General features: G+C 33.6%; 1 protein-coding gene across 1 annotated transcript; it reads right to left on the bottom strand.

Annotated features, from left to right (window-relative positions):
* Positions 1-14,350: 14,350 nt before the first annotated feature.
* On the bottom strand, positions 14,351-17,761 carry LOC127805672 (uncharacterized). The gene is made up of 6 exons (XM_052342426.1): positions 16,669-17,761; positions 15,843-16,018; positions 15,560-15,770; positions 15,219-15,402; positions 14,765-14,915; positions 14,351-14,665 (listed from the first exon to the last, which is right to left on the bottom strand). The coding sequence occupies exons 1-6, from the start codon at positions 17,759-17,761 to the stop codon at positions 14,351-14,353; spliced, it is 2,130 nt and encodes a 709-aa protein (XP_052198386.1).
* Positions 17,762-18,081: the final 320 nt, after the last annotated feature.

Genomic DNA, 18,081 nt, shown 5'->3' with positions numbered 1-18,081 from the left:
ATCGTCGCCTCCTGGTTGTAGCCGCTCGAGGTCTCTCCTCTGTCGCGTCTGCTGCTGGCTCCTTCTGCTTCCAAATTGCCTGCCTCCAATTTCAATAATTTTATGTATTGATAAAAATAAATAAATAAATAATTTTATATAATATTTCAACATATATATTGAATATTTTTATGAATTAAATTTAAATTTATACATAAAGTAAAAAAATTATATATTTTTAAAATTATTTTATAATTTATTAATATGTAATTGTAAGTATTTCAACAATTGGACATTAATTACAATTTTTTTTTAAAAAAATTATATTTTTTGAATTTTATTTGCATTGTTCAATGTTATATCCATTTTAGTCTTTTTGTCAAGTTCTAACAGTTTATCAACTTTTACAAACCAAACACATAATTTTATACTAATAACTTAAAAGTACATTTATCCAAACACATTATCAGCTTAAACACTATCAGCTTTAACACTATTACACAACTTAAACACTACTCAACTTAAACACTGTTAAAAAAAAAACATAGCCAAATTAAGCCTTAATTATATATGAAAGGTGAAAATGTTTAGCAGATCTCCTCTATAACGTCATAAATACTCTCAAAATATAAACTCTCAACTCTCAGATTTTATTCTTAAAAATTTTATCATTTACCATTACCATTTAGATTATTACCTGCATGCAAGTATAATTTCAATTTTATACTTGCATGCATATATATTAAGGTAAATTTGAAATATTATTTTTTAGATTTGCCCAAAATTATATCAATTGCTTTTAAAATTATAAAAATGATTGATATAATTTTTGGACAAATCTAAAAAAAGAATTTCAAATTTATCGTGCAACGTATAATTTTTTATTGTTAACTAATAATAGTTAATTTTCTTAAAATTTATAAAATATCCTCATCCTTTCTTTTCTAAGAAAATATAGAAAAATAAAAAGAATTTCTAGTGGTACCCACAAAGAAGTTAAATCAAATTTGGGATTTTTGAATAAACCTAGACTAGTTGGAATTTGTTATTTGTACATAAGTTATATGTGGGTTTACATATAAGGTGAAAAGACTATTTTGTCCCCCCTCTTTCTTATCTTAATGATCATTTTACTCATTTTTATCCCCTCTCTCTCTTCATCTCCTCCCTCTGTTTTCTTATCATCTTTCAACATCGTCCACTACTGCCTCGCCTGGTCGCCGCTTGCCTCTCACCTCGAGGCGAGGCGACGATCGGCCAAGTGAGAGGCAAGGCGTCGGTCATCAATCAGGCGAGACAACGATTGCGATGGACAACGAGAGGCAGGTGGCGAGGCAAAGGCAACGACTGAAGAGGAAAGGGGAGAGATGAGATGAGAGGAGATAAGAGAAGTCGTAAATTTCTATCGATAAATTTTTAATTTATCGTGAGAATATCATTATGTAAACTTATAAAACTATTTTTGTACAAATATAGACCTAATCAAGGACAACCACTATCTCTACCTTAGATTACTAGAAAATAGAGATAAAGAGCAAGGAGGATAGAGAAATTGCACCAAACCCAACTTGATTAGACTGGTCCTTGAATCCAGAGAGTAGTTGGGTTCATTCAAACCATACCAAACCAATAACATCTAAAAAAGAGAGAGGTAAAACCTTATCATGTCAACAATGATGACTATGAATGTCGACAGCGATGGAGAAGATGAAGGTAGCTGGCTTTCCCCACTCATCTCTCAATCTCTTTCAATTTTGGAACTTAGTGAGCGACAATGGTGAAGGGTGCAATGAGAGGTGGCGGCGAACAATGAAGGGTGAAGGGAAAGGTGGTGGTCAATGGCAAAAAAGAGAGCGAAGGGAATGAAAAGAGGAGAGAAAATAATAGCAAATAGGAGAGAGAAAGATGAAGTTAAGGATTTAAATATTATGGAAAAATAGTTAAATTGATAATAGTCTTTAACAATAAGAGAGATCAATGTTACTTTTAAAAAAATAGAAAAGAGTCAATGCATTTTAATTATAATAACATACAAAAACTTATAACAAAATAAATATTTTAATTAATTCCCATAGCCCCAGCTCTCTAGAAAACTTTTGTTTGAGATGGTGGAAAGCAAACCGATTACCCCGAACAAAAATAAATTTGAAAGGTCAGTCAAATTATTGAATTCTGAAATCAAAAGAAGATGGAGATTGATTGTATATTCGATATAATTCTATTGACTTGGCTCTTATGACTGTCTTGTGCTATTTGCAAGCTAGCATCAATGTTGAAGAAGATTTATATAATGTAGCAGCCTTAATTAGACTGATTAGAAAACATACAGCCTTAATTAGTGCAGGTTCAGGTTGTCCCTTTGAATGGGAAGAATCTCTAGCACTGAATGCTCTAAATGTAAAAGTTAAAGTACTAATTGACAATCATTATTTTACTTTGTTCGAATTAGTTGACATACGAAATGACTAAAGATATCAAATGTTAAAAATATCTTTATCTTGAAATTATCGTCTCGCCTAAAAAACACTGCACGTGCGTTTAAATAAAATCTGAACAAATTTTATTTGTGATGAAATCTGCCCACACAGTGTGGGCGGAGTTCAACCTGACAATTTTTTGGTAAATCCGTGCGTCAATCTCTTTCGGGCACTATAGCACAACTCAATTGACAAAATAATAAATATTAGATGAGTCGTGTTACAATACCCGAAAGAGGTTGACCTACGAATTTACCAAAAAATTGTTGGGTTGCCCAGCGTACAGCGTTCATTTCGGGCAGATTTCATCTATAATGAAATTTGCTCGGATTAAATTTGTTCGAATTTTATTTAAACCCATGCGCAGTGTTATCGAGGCGAGGAGACAATTTCAAGATGGGAATATTTTTGACATTTGATATCTTTAGTCATCCCTTCGGGTAAAGTAAAATAATTCGTATTACATTTAGCCCAAAAAAAAAAAGTATTGGAACCTTAAAATACTACAACTTATTAAACTACGAATAATTAAAATAATACAACGTATTAAACTAATATAAATATTAATTATTGTAAATATATTTCTACATAATTATATTATTAATATATCATATCAGCATAATATAATAATTGTACTAAGAAAATATGTAAAAAAAAAAAAATACAAACCGCCCCCCTTCTGTTTCTTCTCCCGCTCTGAAGCGCGCGCGCTAAGGCTCTAGCGATTCTCTCATTTTCTATCCGTGAGTTGCTTCTCTTGTGACTTTAAGGTTTCTAAAAGAAGAATTAGGGTTTGTTCTGATCGGCATTTTGCAGCGGGTCTTGCCTGTATGCATAAATATAATATCGCAGTTATTCTGTCTTCGGCTTTTCTTTGTTTGTATGTTCTAATGATGGTTTTTGATTTGTTTAACGATTTGTAGGGCACACTGATTTAATGCTAGAAAGAGGGATTCCTGTTGCGATATTTGTGTGGGCCGTTACCTTTATAATCGTATCTGTGAGTCTTTTTTCTTCATCTTGCTCTGATATATATATGGACGCGTATGCTTGTTTCTCCGTTCCTTCTAAGGTCTATGTTCTTGTAACTCGTTTCCTTTTGTCTCTGAGTAAATTATGATATTTATTTATGTGTATCGTTACCTGATCTAATGTTTTAAAGAATATTTATTGTATTAATGCTTTTACACAGTTTTATAATGCTTCTTTGGATCCATTCTTGTAGAAACGGTTGACTTGTGTGTTAATTTCTATCTTTGTATTGGAAGAAACAGGTGAATTATCTTTATAGAAGAGTGAAATGATCTTGTGAAAATTAGCGATATCCTTGTCATTAGTTAAAGCGAGAAAATATCTTTCATGGTTTTTGATTAATGCTGTTTAGTATTAATTAAAATATGCTTGCAGGGTTGGGTTGCTTTCTATTTGCATGTTTATTCTGGTTCCGTTTTTGGCTTGTCAGAGGTATGTATCCTGTGAGTGATAGGAAACTAATCACTCTCTCCGGGTGGTGGGTGATCACCCATTTTATAATTTTGTAGGCACTAATTATACATAGATGCATGGAGGAGGATGAGAATAGGATTTGGAAGGCTTTGGGCCAGTGTTTGCTAGATGTGGATTATGTTGTGTTTATTTAACTTGATACATTTATATTTGACTTGATTTTAGTGTTACATATTTCTAGGTTGTGTCATGTGCTTTTTTGACTTGTTCTTGCATTTTGAGTTCAGACTTTTCTTTTATAGGTAATGTAAATGACAATTTTTTTTTTGGGAACAGAATTTTAAAATTTTGACATGCTTTGGGTCATTTTTCTTTTCATTCTACTCTATTTTTTGCTATTCGGATAGGATTTTCATAAACTTAACTTAAGGCACTTATCACACAACGCAAGTTGAATTCCATATAAAAAAACACCCTCAGCAAAATTTATTTGAAGTATGTGCTTTATAATTTACACCCCTCAGCAACTGCCGACTTCTTATTAGTGCGTAGTGATCCTATTACCAAGTAGCACCAAAGAAAAAAAAAAGGCTTTTGGATCTTTCTCCTCCGAGGGGAACATACTGATATTAGTGCAAAGTTTAATCAAACCTACACGTACTGTTCTAAGGATGCCTTGCGTTAAGTTTTCATAACTTGAATTGTTTTGTTTAAGGCTTTAAGCCATGGCTATCGAATTTAGAGACTTCATGTGTTGGAGAGCTTCTCATTCATTAGTTTTATTAATACGGGGCATATGAGGCACACCATGATGTTTGGCAAACTGACAGAACTCACAATATAAGTGGGATAAATGCTGAAAACGTGGAAATAACTTCTGTAAGGTAGACAAAGATGGATGGCCCAACTGACAATGAAGGTCATGTGGGGACATGACGCTGGAACATGCCATAGGGTTGGACACAGTAAGAGATATGGTGTCAAGGAAAGGAGATACATGCCACCCGACTCACACCGTCTACCAATAATCCTCTTAGTCGTGAGATCCTGAAATACACAATGATCAAGAAAAATTGAGACACAACAATTGAGGGTTTGAGTAATTTTACTGATGGAAAGTAAATTGAAGGAAAAATTGGGTAAGCATAACGCAAAGGACAAAGCAATAGAAGGCGTAGGATGAGCAACACCGGATCCCAAAACAGAAGCAGTAGAGCCATCGACTAATCTCTTCCTCTTCTAACCCTTCTAGTGCCCTTATAAGTCGTGGCACTGGACATGATTGTGGTGGTAGACATGGTCGTAGTTTCTCTACCACTCTAGGCGGTCGGCATGAGAGTGATCCTTCGGCCCGAAGCACGAGTAAATATATCATGGTGGGTTTGAATCTCTAGGCTGGACAAAATCTGTGTCCGGGCAGCATTATATTCAGATGGAAGGCCAACAAGAAAGCTCATCTCTGATGCACAGAAAAGCTCTGAGATGCCGTTTCAGCATTTTCGAGACATTTATCATTTCGGAAAAATGTTGAAAAGATATTTCTTGAGTTGTTTATATAATTTCAGAAACGTTTTGAGGGATATTTCATAATAAAGTAAAACTATCAAAAACGCATTTTCGACGTTGGACCCAGTTAGAGACGGAAGAAATTTCGTCTCTAACCAACAAATATATAATCTTCTCCACACGCCTACCTTAGTCTTCACACCCTAACCCTAAATCTAATTTCTCTAAAGTCCAAATCAGAGCTCGACTAAATCCTTCCTCTCATCTCTCATCTCTGACCGTCCATTTGTCGGTAACATTGTTCCCTTGCCAACCAGTTGCTTGGTGCTCAACGCTCGATGTCGTCGTTGGTTTAGTTGCTTGATGGTTAGTGCAATTGCTTGCGAAGTCATCGTTTTCAACTTGTATTGCTTGCTCGGTTCCCTTTTGCTATCAATTGCATTGCACTCGATGCTTGTGCTGCCATCGATTCAGTTGCTAGTGCTCACTTGTGTGGTGGGATTGCTCACTTCCATGTTGTTGTCGATTCCTCGATGCTCGATGCTTGTGCCGTTGTCAATTCAATTGCTCAGTGCTTGTTTGCTCAATTTCTTGGTGCGATTGCTCGCTTCCTTCTTGTCGTCGATTGCTCGTTGCTCGGTGTTGTCGTTGATTCACACTTTCACAATTCAGTGCTCAATGTTTGTTTGAATGCAATGTATTATTAAATTCAAGTTATTTTTATTTAAATGCATTACGGAAGGAATTTATGTTTATTTTTAGATTAAATAATTATTTTTTATATTAAAAATTATATTTACAAAAAAATCCCTATATTTTTTTATTTACACTTTTTTCCTCTTTTCTGTTCTCTACTATTTTGAAAAAATGTCGTTTTTCCGATTTTGTTTTGTATCGAAAACGTTTCTGTTTTCATACAACTTAGAAGCTCATAACAACGATCTACTCACGCTGACCCTGTTTTACCTTTACATCACTGTTGAAAGGGAGAAGGACATTCAATTCTTCATATACCCTCTTAAAATCCATGAAATGTTTATTTCATAGAATTCCTTGCAACATCATTCGTATGTGACACATCACCCATCCCAGCACATAAGAAAGCTAAGTAATCCATCCGGCCTTTAACGAATTCCCAATGATTTATCAGACTAATTACCTCAGTGTCAATGGAATTACGAATCTGAAAAAAAATCTTGGCATCTTCTCGTAGCCCATGCCTCTTTGCAACAGCATGGGATGGTGGATTATTTACTAAGATGATCATCCTTGTCAATACTACGCAAATACACCCTACTCCACTCTAGGTAATTCTTACCATTTAAGTTTACGATCCGTGATTCGTGTTGGCATAGTAACATCTGAAATCACAGCTTTCACGTCTGTTTTGGCTCCACTAGTTTCTGCTACCATACTAACTTCAGAGGGTTGATTTCCCATCTTCCAATCCAGACGTTATCAAATGGAAGCATGACTCAGACGATAACTAACAGAAACCCTAGCCTGCGACCGAACAACTGCAACTAGGGCAGAAGGGGTCGATCAACTAGGGTAAAAGTTAGGGTAACAGAAGAACGACGAGCACGATTTTATCTTATAAAGTCAATAAAGAAATTAGAAAGAATTCATTATTTACTTGGGTAATAATTAAAATTGAATCGGATTGGTGGCGCAGCTAGTTGGATCATGACTGAGTCGGAATTGAATTGCTGGTTGGCTGAACAAGCGCGATTCGACCGGTTCGTTTTCAAAGTTCGCAGCTGCTCAAAACAGTGTTGTTTTAAGTAGTATAAATAAGTAGCCCAAAATATTACATTGTCTGCAAATCCTAGCGCCGCCGGCGAACTGCCACACCAAGCTTTTCTGTTGGTCGCTGGTCCCTCTTCTTCTTCCTATCGGATCTTCAACGTTCCTTCTTCTTCTTCGTATTCTCCGATCTTCAAGTGTTTTTTTTCTTCTTACTCTCTGATTTTCCACTGTTCTTTTTCTTCTTCCACTATTTTTTTTTTTTTCTGTTCATATTTAACCACCGCTCACCTCTCAAATATATAACTACATAATATATTAATATATAATCATTAATTATGCATTTTTTATATACATATTTTTGTTTAGTGCTACTAGTAAATTGCTAGCACATTGTAAATTTGAATTGTATCCGTCCGTAGCAGATTAACATATGTTTTTGAAAATATGTCACTAAAATTAAAACATGGTAAATTTATAGTTTGCCATGAAAATATATTATGGATTTTATTTTATAATTTAAATTTTTATTATTAATCATATATTCTCTAATAAAAAAATAAAACGATCCGACCCCAACTCAATCTCGATCCAACCATTAAATCGTGAACAATTCTTTTTCCCATTCAATGTCGAGTCTATTTGTAAACATATTGCTAATGATTCGTTTCTTTATAATAAAAAAGTAATGTGTGCCTTTTGTCTATGTACCCGTATGAAAATGAACACATAGTAGGTTGGATGCTCTATATTTTATTACTATTGGTAATTTCATGTGATTGGACCAAGTTTGGGAAAAGTAATGATAGACCATGTTACCTTAATTAGGCAATCTTTTTCTCTGCAGATTATTGTAAAAGCAAAATAGGAGCAAATTCAACAATGGAAGAATTGAATCTAGTAGAAATAATTTAAGTGGGCCGGGAAATTAAGTAAGAGTATCCTGTCATATGGCATTATATATGAAATGTTTTGTCAGTGGGATGATGATATGATCGATCATTTTTTATTTTATTTGTTTATTGTGAAATTTGTATTGTCCTAAAAATTGGTTTTGTATGTGTTATTGTGTCCATAAACTATTTTAGTTACGACTGTGTCCAAAAATTCTAGCGTTTTGAAGCATCTGCTGTGTCCATAAACTTTGTCTTGAATATCATTATATAGCAGATATTAATTTTTATTGAATATATACTTGAACTTCAAAAACTATAGCAGTTACATAACAAGGTCAAATTAAAATTGACCTAGTTAATTTTTGTCCACAATTTGCCAATGTGGATTCTGATGTCTAAAGAGAAATGAGAAAATTTTATTACATGTTAGCTCATTTGAGGGGAATATTTGCAAAGAGAAGGTCAAATTCACTAAAATAAAACCCTAAGCTCATAATCAAAGAGGTGAACCAGTACGAGGGAAGCAGATGAGCAATTTCAAGCCAAAGGGGTAGTCGCTGCCATCTCTCATCCATGTGATTGAAGAATCCTAAGCCCTTATGACGAGTCATTTGCTTTCCGACATAACCTTTGATAAGTTTAACTCTTGATAAGTTAAAGGGGGCCATTGATTGAAGGATGAAGCAAGCTCTCACCATTAGATTCTCTGAATTGTCAGAAACAAACTTCTTCTTTAATAGTTGACTAACATCCCTTGATTAATTGACTAAAGCCTGGCAACGCGTCGGGAAACTTTTTAAAAGAGTTTTGAGTAGTTGATTGGTGATCTTCAACTAGTTGATTGAGGTGTCACAGTAAATTTTATGTCTCCTCAAATAGACTTAATTACTAGCTAGTGTCTTGTCAACTAGTTGACAAAAGTTGTGCAAAAACTTATTTTACAGTCTCCAAGTTTATTTTCTAATTAACCTTGTTTTTTAATTTACCTTATTTCATAATATCATTGGCTACCTTGTGTCCTGTTTCTTTAGTCTACTATGACCATTAGAAACACAAGTTTAGGGTTCTTCAATTCGTGACTAAGAGATGGTGCCAAGTTGTGTGCCTACTTACTATTAAAGAAAAATTAGGGCCATAATCATCGATCCCACACATTGAGTTTGTCGTTTTGATTGTGAGATATTAGGGTTGTAACTTTTAGAAATTTCCCTCTTTTCCTTTTGATTTTCCCTTTTAATTGGTTGACATATAAACCTTTGATATTTCTTTTTATACATCAAAATTCACATTGGTAATTTACAAATGAAAGTCATTTCATCAATTTTAATTTGACGATGTTATGTAATTGCTATAGTTTCAGGTCTATATTTGATAAAAAAATTAAAGTTTATTATATAATTGATAATTGAGGCAAAGTTAAAAATATTTTTGATAATTTGGCCAAAAAATTTACAATAATACCAAATAAGGACATAAACTATGCAACAATAATGATTCCGTTGCTAAAATGTTTCAAAACGTCATATAATACATGATATGTTTAACTTTTCTCACAATTATTTTTAGAACAAACTAATTGTATATCCCTTAAACTTAAGGCATTTGGTTCATACATTCTCTGAACTTTATATTTAGCTAAATAAGTTTCTAAACTTTCTTCAATTAGCCTGGACACCCTTTCCGTCACTAACACTAACGACATTGAGTAAATTAACTTACACCCCTAAACTTTACGCCTTTGATTTAGATACTCCCAAAACTTTATGTTTTACTAAATTCGTTCTTAAACTATTTTAAAATGGTTAGAGCACACTATTAGTAAGAAATGATGCTACTAGTTAAACTAAATTAAGTTGTTATTAGGAATATTTTTAACTTAAATTAGTTTAATTAACATCTGTAGGCCTTGCTATTTCAAAAAAGGTCAAAGGACCAATTTGGTGAAAGATAAAATTTAAGGGCTATTTGGGCCAAATTCCTAAGGTTTAGGAGTGTACAATCAATTTATTTACAACGTTATTAATAAAAGGCATGTCATAGCTAATTCAAAAAAGTTTAAAAACTTTTTTTAGTGAAATATATAATTTCGGGAGTATCTGAATCCAAAGTCTAAAATTGAGGTGTATGAACAATTTATATTCAAACTTTAGGTATATATATGTTTTTATACGTATATATTACTGTAATTATCCCTAGTTTATAGTCTTGATATCCTCCAAATTAATAGGTTTTGTTAGGACCCACTCCCGAATTACTCGCTAGCATAGAAAATCCGTGAGAAGGTCTATTCAAGATGGATACAGATACAAGACATCAATCAAAAAAATTTGCTAAAAATTCTTTTTATTTCCATATTTGCTCACTATCAAAATGAGCCATAACAAATATTACATCATTCATCTAGGGCTTACTACTCATATACTTTCAAAATGAAAGGTTCCAATACTATAAATACAAAATGAAGCCCTCCAAATTACACCCATAGATTTTTGAGACTCAGATATCTCTGTACACATCTAATCAAAACTCGCCTCAAATATCTATCTTCAATTTACTTGGAATGATAAAAAAGCAAGGGTGAGCCGCAAAGCTCAGCAAGTATATATATAGTAAAGGGAGACATTAATAGGATAATATACGAAGGTATGAACAATTCAGAGACAAAGAAAATTACAATCCCGACAACTAAATCTCACTTGAATCCATACCTTCTACGTTGGACAACATCATCTTCCAAGAAGACAATTTCTTACTTTCTATCGAAATACATTTTCAAAGTGAGCCATAAGACTCGGCAAGTGTCTATAAACAATAAAAACTGGATATGACTAGGTTTTCCCTGAATATCATGCATATCATGCCACGTATGAACATTTCTCAATCTCAAAAACATAGATGAAACACAAATCCATGCCTTCTTCATTAATCATGATTCAATTAATATATATATATATAGATCATGCTTTCTTTTCTTACTGTTTCACCCACTTAGACCATAGTATAATGCCTTTTTATCAACACAACTTATGGTACAAAAATGGATAATACACGTACAAAAAAAATCATGCGGACACATCGTCTTTTGCGGACACGTCGCCCTTTTGCAATATAGAACATAATGCTATGCATCACAACTGTAAAACACAATTACAACGAGTAACATTCACACACTTGATGCCGTAGTGCAACACACTTTATCAACATAACTCATAGCATAAGAAAACACATGATGGACACACAAAAACAAATGCGGATGAGTCGCCTTGGTAGGATATCCCCCTTTCTTTCTTTCTTGCGGACGAGTCGCCTTTTTTTCACACTTCTTTTCTTGCGGATGGACAACCTTTTTTTTCCACATTTCTTTCTTTGCGGGCGAACCACCTTTTTTTCCATGACATGTTTTGAGGATATCCATTTACTTTCTTTCACACAAAATAATAGGTGTGCAAAGGCAAAATATATACATACATATATATGCTATGCATACACATTCCAACATCTTCACAATTTCACAACATGCCTAAAATCATCCATTAGGATTCTAGGCCACATCACATCATGCTCATGCATATGAATTCATTCACATCCATTTATGAAAACTCTATTATTTAAGGGAAATTATTCATCTAGTGTTATCAATGCATCACCCATGAGACTCCATGGACATACCAACCAAGGATATCTCTTAACAATCTCCCAATTGATTATTATTATACTTTCTCATGCAAGTCAATTATATTTTTATCTCATGAATTCCATGTATTTACATATATATATTTTCAAACACATCTTATCATTTTAGAGGGTTGAGAGATATTGGAGGAAGTATTTAACAACATTTTACTATATCAATCATACTTGATTTGGATTAATAAAATCATTAACCAACTCAAATCATAACTAAAATATATGATATTATATATTAAATCGAAGCCCTCAAAATTTAGTTTATCACGCTTCAAATGGATCACAATTTCGACTTCTACATCAAAAGTTATGGCCAAAATAGCGAAGCACGTGCAGTGCAGTCAAGTCGTGGCCGAGTTGACTTGAGGCAAATCCGAGTTGATTTGGCTCGAGTCGACTTGCCCGAAACCAAGTCGACTTGGGCCGAGTTGACTTAGACGAGAACGAAGAAAAAATGTCAAAAATGATCACCAAACCCCCCCCCCCCCCAAACAAAAAAAAAAAAAAACTCCCATTTTAGCTTCCTAACTCACAAATGCCATGCCATGAATGAAATATGGAATGGAATATACCCTATGGAGACACTCAAAGAGACCCAAAACTATCTCAAATGGAAAACCCACAAGCTAAGAAATTAATACAGCATTTACAACCAAAGGAGAGAAGCCATTTTACTGAGAATGATTTCAACACAATGGAAAAGACAACATCTTGAATCAAATGGGAAAAGAGAGAGGAAAAGAAACTTGCACAAAATAAAATTTAAGTGCAAGTAGAACTTGCCTTTGATGATGAAAACTGAAAAGACGAAGAATAAGAAGCCTCATCCAACTGCATCCTTGAAGCCCCATCATCAAAAAGGAAGAAAATTTGAAGAAGAAGAAAATGAAGGAGGAGGAGCCACTGTCGAGCATCAAAAGAGAAGAAGAAGGAAACAATGAAGAAAATACAAGAGCATGTGGAAGAAAAGGGGAGCAGGCTACCAACCAGCCCCCTTTGAAAATTACCATTTTGCCCTTTACATAAAACACAAAACACAATATCTAAGCCTTTTTTGGTCATTTAGCTTCATTTTCCATTTCTTTTCTCTTTTCTTTATTCAATCCATTATTCAAATCCCCTTTTTCCCTCACCTTTATTTATAAAGCATGCCCATTTTTTACATTTGACACAATTTTTATTTTTATTTAATTTAAAACACAATTTGCAATTAAACTCAAGCCCAAACCAATAATTCAACATATATTTGAACCAATGGGCCAACTTTATAACTTCATTTAATACAACAAAATTTTACATGGGCCTAACCAATTTTCAATGCCCAATCCATATCATTCCCATTTATTTCATTACTTATTAATACATACCACTTCAAACAAGCTTATTTCAATGGTCAAATTCCGAGCGACCCATTTCCATCCTAGGTTCCAATCAATATCAATTTCATTTAATTAAAACACAACCCACTAATACATGGGCTTAGGTCCAAATGGGTAACCCAATCCATTAATTTAACACATAATTAACCTACATATATTTTGTCACATAAAAATATTTCTCACATTTTATTTAATAGGAGGAAAATTTTCAAAGCTCATAAATAAAATATTAATAACTCTTAGACTCATTAATTAGTCGTTACAATTTTCCTCTAGTTTCAGTACATACTGAAATGGAGGAAATGTTTCAATTCTCTTATTTGATTAAGATGTATATAATTATGAGAGAAAGTGAAGTAATTAAGTTAAATATGTAAATTTTGAATAAAAGTTTACAATCATCTTCTGATAAATGAAATATATATACTTGACTTCTATTTTTTTAATGACCTATTTGACTTCTAATTTAAAATATTAAAACATCAAACATTTGGGCCTTTTTAATTGAATTTTTTTTTCTATTTCTCAACTCTAATTTATTAAATAATTAATCTTTAATTAAAAATAAAAAAATATTTTTTTAATTTTTTGACCTTATACTATGAAATAGAAAACATTATTTTTTTTATACTTTTATTTTTTAAAAAAAATAAATACTATGCCTTTTTAAAACATAAAATGTTAAAATTAAAAGTTAAAAGTATTTTCTAAAATTGAACCAGACCTTCACTTTTCCTTAATTTTCTCCCAAAATTGAAATAAAATGGAGAAAAAAATGTTTGAAATAATTATATGTATATTGATGAAAGGATGGGGAGATGGACTCTCATACTACAATTTATGGAAGATAAGACACCTTAAGAAACTACAAAAGGGAGAAATACAAAAAATATATTTTCTATTCAACAACAAATTTCAAAGAAGTAACTAAAATCTTTCTTATCTTTAGCAAAGTCTTCCGAAATGTTCATAGAAACAAGAACAACTTGGAAAACGATTGAGCAACTTCAGCTAATATAAAAGGATTGGGTAATGCTAGCTAATTATTATTTTAAAGATAATAGTCAATTAAGAAACTATAAATGCATTTTATTTTCCGTCCCAAAACAATTTCATTCATTGACTGAAAACAGGGTGCATTTATTATACTTCAACCATTACCTAAAAAAGTTTTAAAATTTTCGTCATACATATGAATATATACCTTGGTATATAAGAATAGGAGAAGAAGTCATTATCTGGCCAGCACTTGAGTAATAGTGACATCATCAACTGACCCAGTTTGTTGGTATAATAGAAAATCTTGCAGCCCGGCTTCATCTTTTGATCCTAACAAAGAAGAATTAGGACACTTTGGAGCATTCACGGTTGCAGTTTCAAATTTGAGCATGGAAGATACTTCCGACATGGAAGGCCTATCAGCTGGATTCTCTTGGACGCATAGCAACGCTACTTGCATGCATCTCATCAGTTTACATGAAGAGTTTGTGTCATCTAGTGACGGGTCCATAAACTCCATGCCTTTGCCTTCCTTCCACAACTCATAAGCCTGAAATTGTTAATTAGCAATCATCTATTCATCTTCATAATTCAAATCAACAACATAATCAATTTGTCGCTGCAGCATCATCATTGGCTTAAAACTTACATATTCAAGAAGGTTTGAGTTTTGGTTCAGGCCATGGGAGTAATTATTCAACTTTCCGCTTATGATTTGCAGAAGTATAACTCCAAAACTGTATACGTCAGATTTTGTAGAGTATATACCTCGTTGTGCATATTCAGGGGGAATATATCCACTGTATTGCATGAGTAAACATAAAGAATTTGTAAATATATGTGCATATATATTCTTCGAAATGCTATTAAAATTTTTGTACATGGAGTTTGTCCATTGTACGCTCACCCATAATACATTGTACATTGTGTACTTATTAATACTCTTCTTGTACTCTTGAGTAAATGAAGTGTACAATGCTTGAAGTTGAGAGTATATATAAACTGTTTGTACAAATAGCATTTCAAATATTTACTAGCATTTGACTAAACAAAACCACTTAGTGTTTGAGATGGTTTTAACATATAATTGACCAATCACTTACAATGTTCCAACAATCTTGCTTGTGTTTGCTTCAAGCTCGTCTTTTGGAAAAATTCTCGCCATTCCAAAATCTGAAATCTTTGGCTTCATCTCATTATCCAACAAAATATTGCTCACTTTCAAATCTCGATGGATTGTTATGAATCTCGAGTATTCTTGGAGATATAAGAGTCCTTGAACAACCCCTTCAATAATTTGAATTCGTTTCTCCCAATCTAATACCAGTCTTTTAATTGGATCTTCATGAAACTAACTCATTAGCTATTTGTAGATAACTCGAACAATAGGGAATAGGGATGGAAAACAAGAAAATGATGAACAATAAATATATTAATTGCTTACCATAGATATAGTAATCTAAGCTTTTGTTTGGCATATACTCATAGATCAACATTTGTTCTCCTCTTTCAACACAATACCCGAGAACCTTGATGAGATTTACGTGTTGCAGCTTCTCGGTGAACATAACCTCATTCTTAAACTCTTCATATCCTTGTTTGGAAGTCTTTGAAAGTCTCTTCACTGCTATTTCTTGTTCGTTCTTGAATTTACCCTTCAAAACAAACGCAACTACTTTGTAGTTCTTGCATAAATGACACAAAATTATTCAAAACACAATTCTTACCTTGTAAACTGGTCCATATCCACCCTCTCCAAGCTTATTTTCAAATGAAAAATTATTAGTAGCCGCCTCAATATCAATGAAATGAAACTCAAGCAAATTAGGATCTTTGTTATTTCCAGTGCATGACATATTAGCTCTAGGTATTGGCTGTGATTCCTTTCCTTTGTCCATTGATCCTGAATCCGCAGCAAAGATTGAAAATTAATGTGCTAAGTTACCCATTTTGAAAAAAAAAAAAATAGAAGTTAGAAAATGCTTATTGTCACGTTTGGAAGAAGTTACCTTCGTGTCTCTTTCTGACATACCATAATATTGTAGAGACTAGTACGAAAATGGTTATGGCTATGACTATTGGAATCAAGTTTATTAGTAACATGCGCCTCTTGTTTTCATGATCTTTCCCATCTTCTTGTGCTGTGAACATTTTTATTGTGTGAAATTCAAAGAACAATAAGAGATAAATTAACTAAGATTATTAAGAAAAAAGATATAACAAGTGGGAATTAGCATACTAAATTGCAGTAAATTTGTCCACGCAGTCATATATTCAAGCAATTATAAAAATAATTATGTCAAGCAATGCCCCCTCAAAATTATATATATATAAAAAAAAGAAACAGGAGGAAAGAAATCGGGGATGAAAAATCCATCCAAATTATGTCCAAGAAATCACACATCCAAATGTCAACCCACTGAATACGTGAATAAATTAAGATTACTTTATTTAACCTTGATTAATTTTGCTAATTTCTTTCTAAATTTATTCATCTAAAGATTGTTTGTTGAGAGTGACAATATATATTACAGTTGATGCACAAAAACTCACCTGCTGCTTGAGAAAGAATCCAATTATCATCATAGGAGACTTGCCATGCGAAATAACCCAGTAAGTTCTTTTGTCTTGCATATTCAACCTTAGTTTTTACCGCCTCAACATCATTAAAACTAATCCAAAGTGATTCATTCCTGCAGTAGTTCGTTACGTAAGTTTTATTGTACTTGGGAACAACTCGATTTCTCTTCATAAACGCCTTGATGTCCCTATAGGAGATCCATCCATCTTCTGTAATTCCTGGCCCCTTTGCTGGTGCACCAATTACATTATCATTAGGGTTCACAAGCGTCCATGCAAGGCCATAGAAAGGCAACCCCAAAACAAGCTTCATGCTCGGAAATCCCGCATTAATCCATGCATTAACACTATAATCTGTACTTGCATTGCTCCCTGGATTATACAAAGCGGCGTAAGCACCTGTGAAATTGAAATACCATGGAATGTCAGAATTTTCAAAAGCCATAAGATGTATCCAGTCCAAGTTGCTGGTCATAGACCCAATTGGCACAGTTGTAATGTCAGCGTATGGAGAGAAACGACCAGTCATTGTTATAATAAGCTTGAAGTAGGTGGAGTTTCTTGCGTCCTCTTCAATGGCAGCTCGCCATTCGGACAAGAAGATGGCCATATTGGCCGTTTGAGGATCAGCAATTGATGAAGATACATATAAGTCCAGGCCGTGAAACCCGTAGGATCTAGCTGTAATTATTGAGGAGTCAATGAAAGCTTTCCTATAAGAAGATTGGTTGATCATCGAGGATAGAACTAATCCATTGTCCTCTATTCCAAATACTGATAGAAGTGTGACAATATGTGGATTCTTTCGTTTGACAGTGTTGGTGAAATGGGAAAGCTGCCTTTCATCTGATGAAGCGACGGAGACTTGGTATGTGGAGGAGTTGAGGGATGCAAAACCGCAGATGAGGTGGGTGAAGAGAGCTGAGTTGATCTCTGAAACTTCTAATTGGTTGGCGGAATACCAGTAGCCAGCTTTGATCCATGTTTGTGCACTTGAACGTGGAAATTTGCAGGGAATAATCAGGAGGATAATGAAGAAGGTGATCATAAAAGTTGTGAACGCCATTGAAGAGCTTTAGCCTGCTGGGTACGTACGTACGTACTCGGAAATTAAGCATATTGATTAAGAAGTAAATTAAGGGAGAGTCTACACTAATTACTAGGATGACCAGTCGGCCTTAATTAATTTGTCCGCAATGCTGGCCAGCGTGTTTCTCTATGGAACGCCACTGGCTGATCATCCGGCTATCATTTTTGCCGGCTTTCGAATAGATAGATGTTTTAAACAAACAGCTGGCACAGGGTGATCGCTCTAGATGCGCAGCCTCACTCAGACACCGCAAACCACAGATTATAATGCAAACAAAAGAAATCAAAAAGCAAAAA

Source organism: Diospyros lotus, chromosome 7 (assembly GCF_014633365.1).
Source record: "Diospyros lotus cultivar Yz01 chromosome 7, ASM1463336v1, whole genome shotgun sequence".
NCBI lineage: Eukaryota > Viridiplantae > Streptophyta > Magnoliopsida > Ericales > Ebenaceae > Diospyros > Diospyros lotus.
The sequence above is the reverse complement of the archived record's forward strand: the minus strand, read 5'-3'. Positions and strand labels throughout refer to the sequence as shown.

What these genes read in the sequence shown, in the direction of transcription:
- LOC127805672 (XM_052342426.1), bottom strand. Translation starts at nt 17,761, where the DNA reads ATGGCGTTCACAACTTTTATGATCACCTTCTTCATTATCCTCCTGATT. An exon ending in GATATGGACCAGTTTACAAG is followed by an intron (nt 15,771 to 15,842) that starts GTAAGAATTGTG and finishes TTTGTTTTGAAG; the next exon opens with GGTAAATTCAAGAACGAACA. An exon ending in CTTAGATTACTATATCTATG is followed by an intron (nt 15,403 to 15,559) that starts GTAAGCAATTAA and finishes AAATTATTGAAG; the next exon opens with GGGTTGTTCAAGGACTCTTA.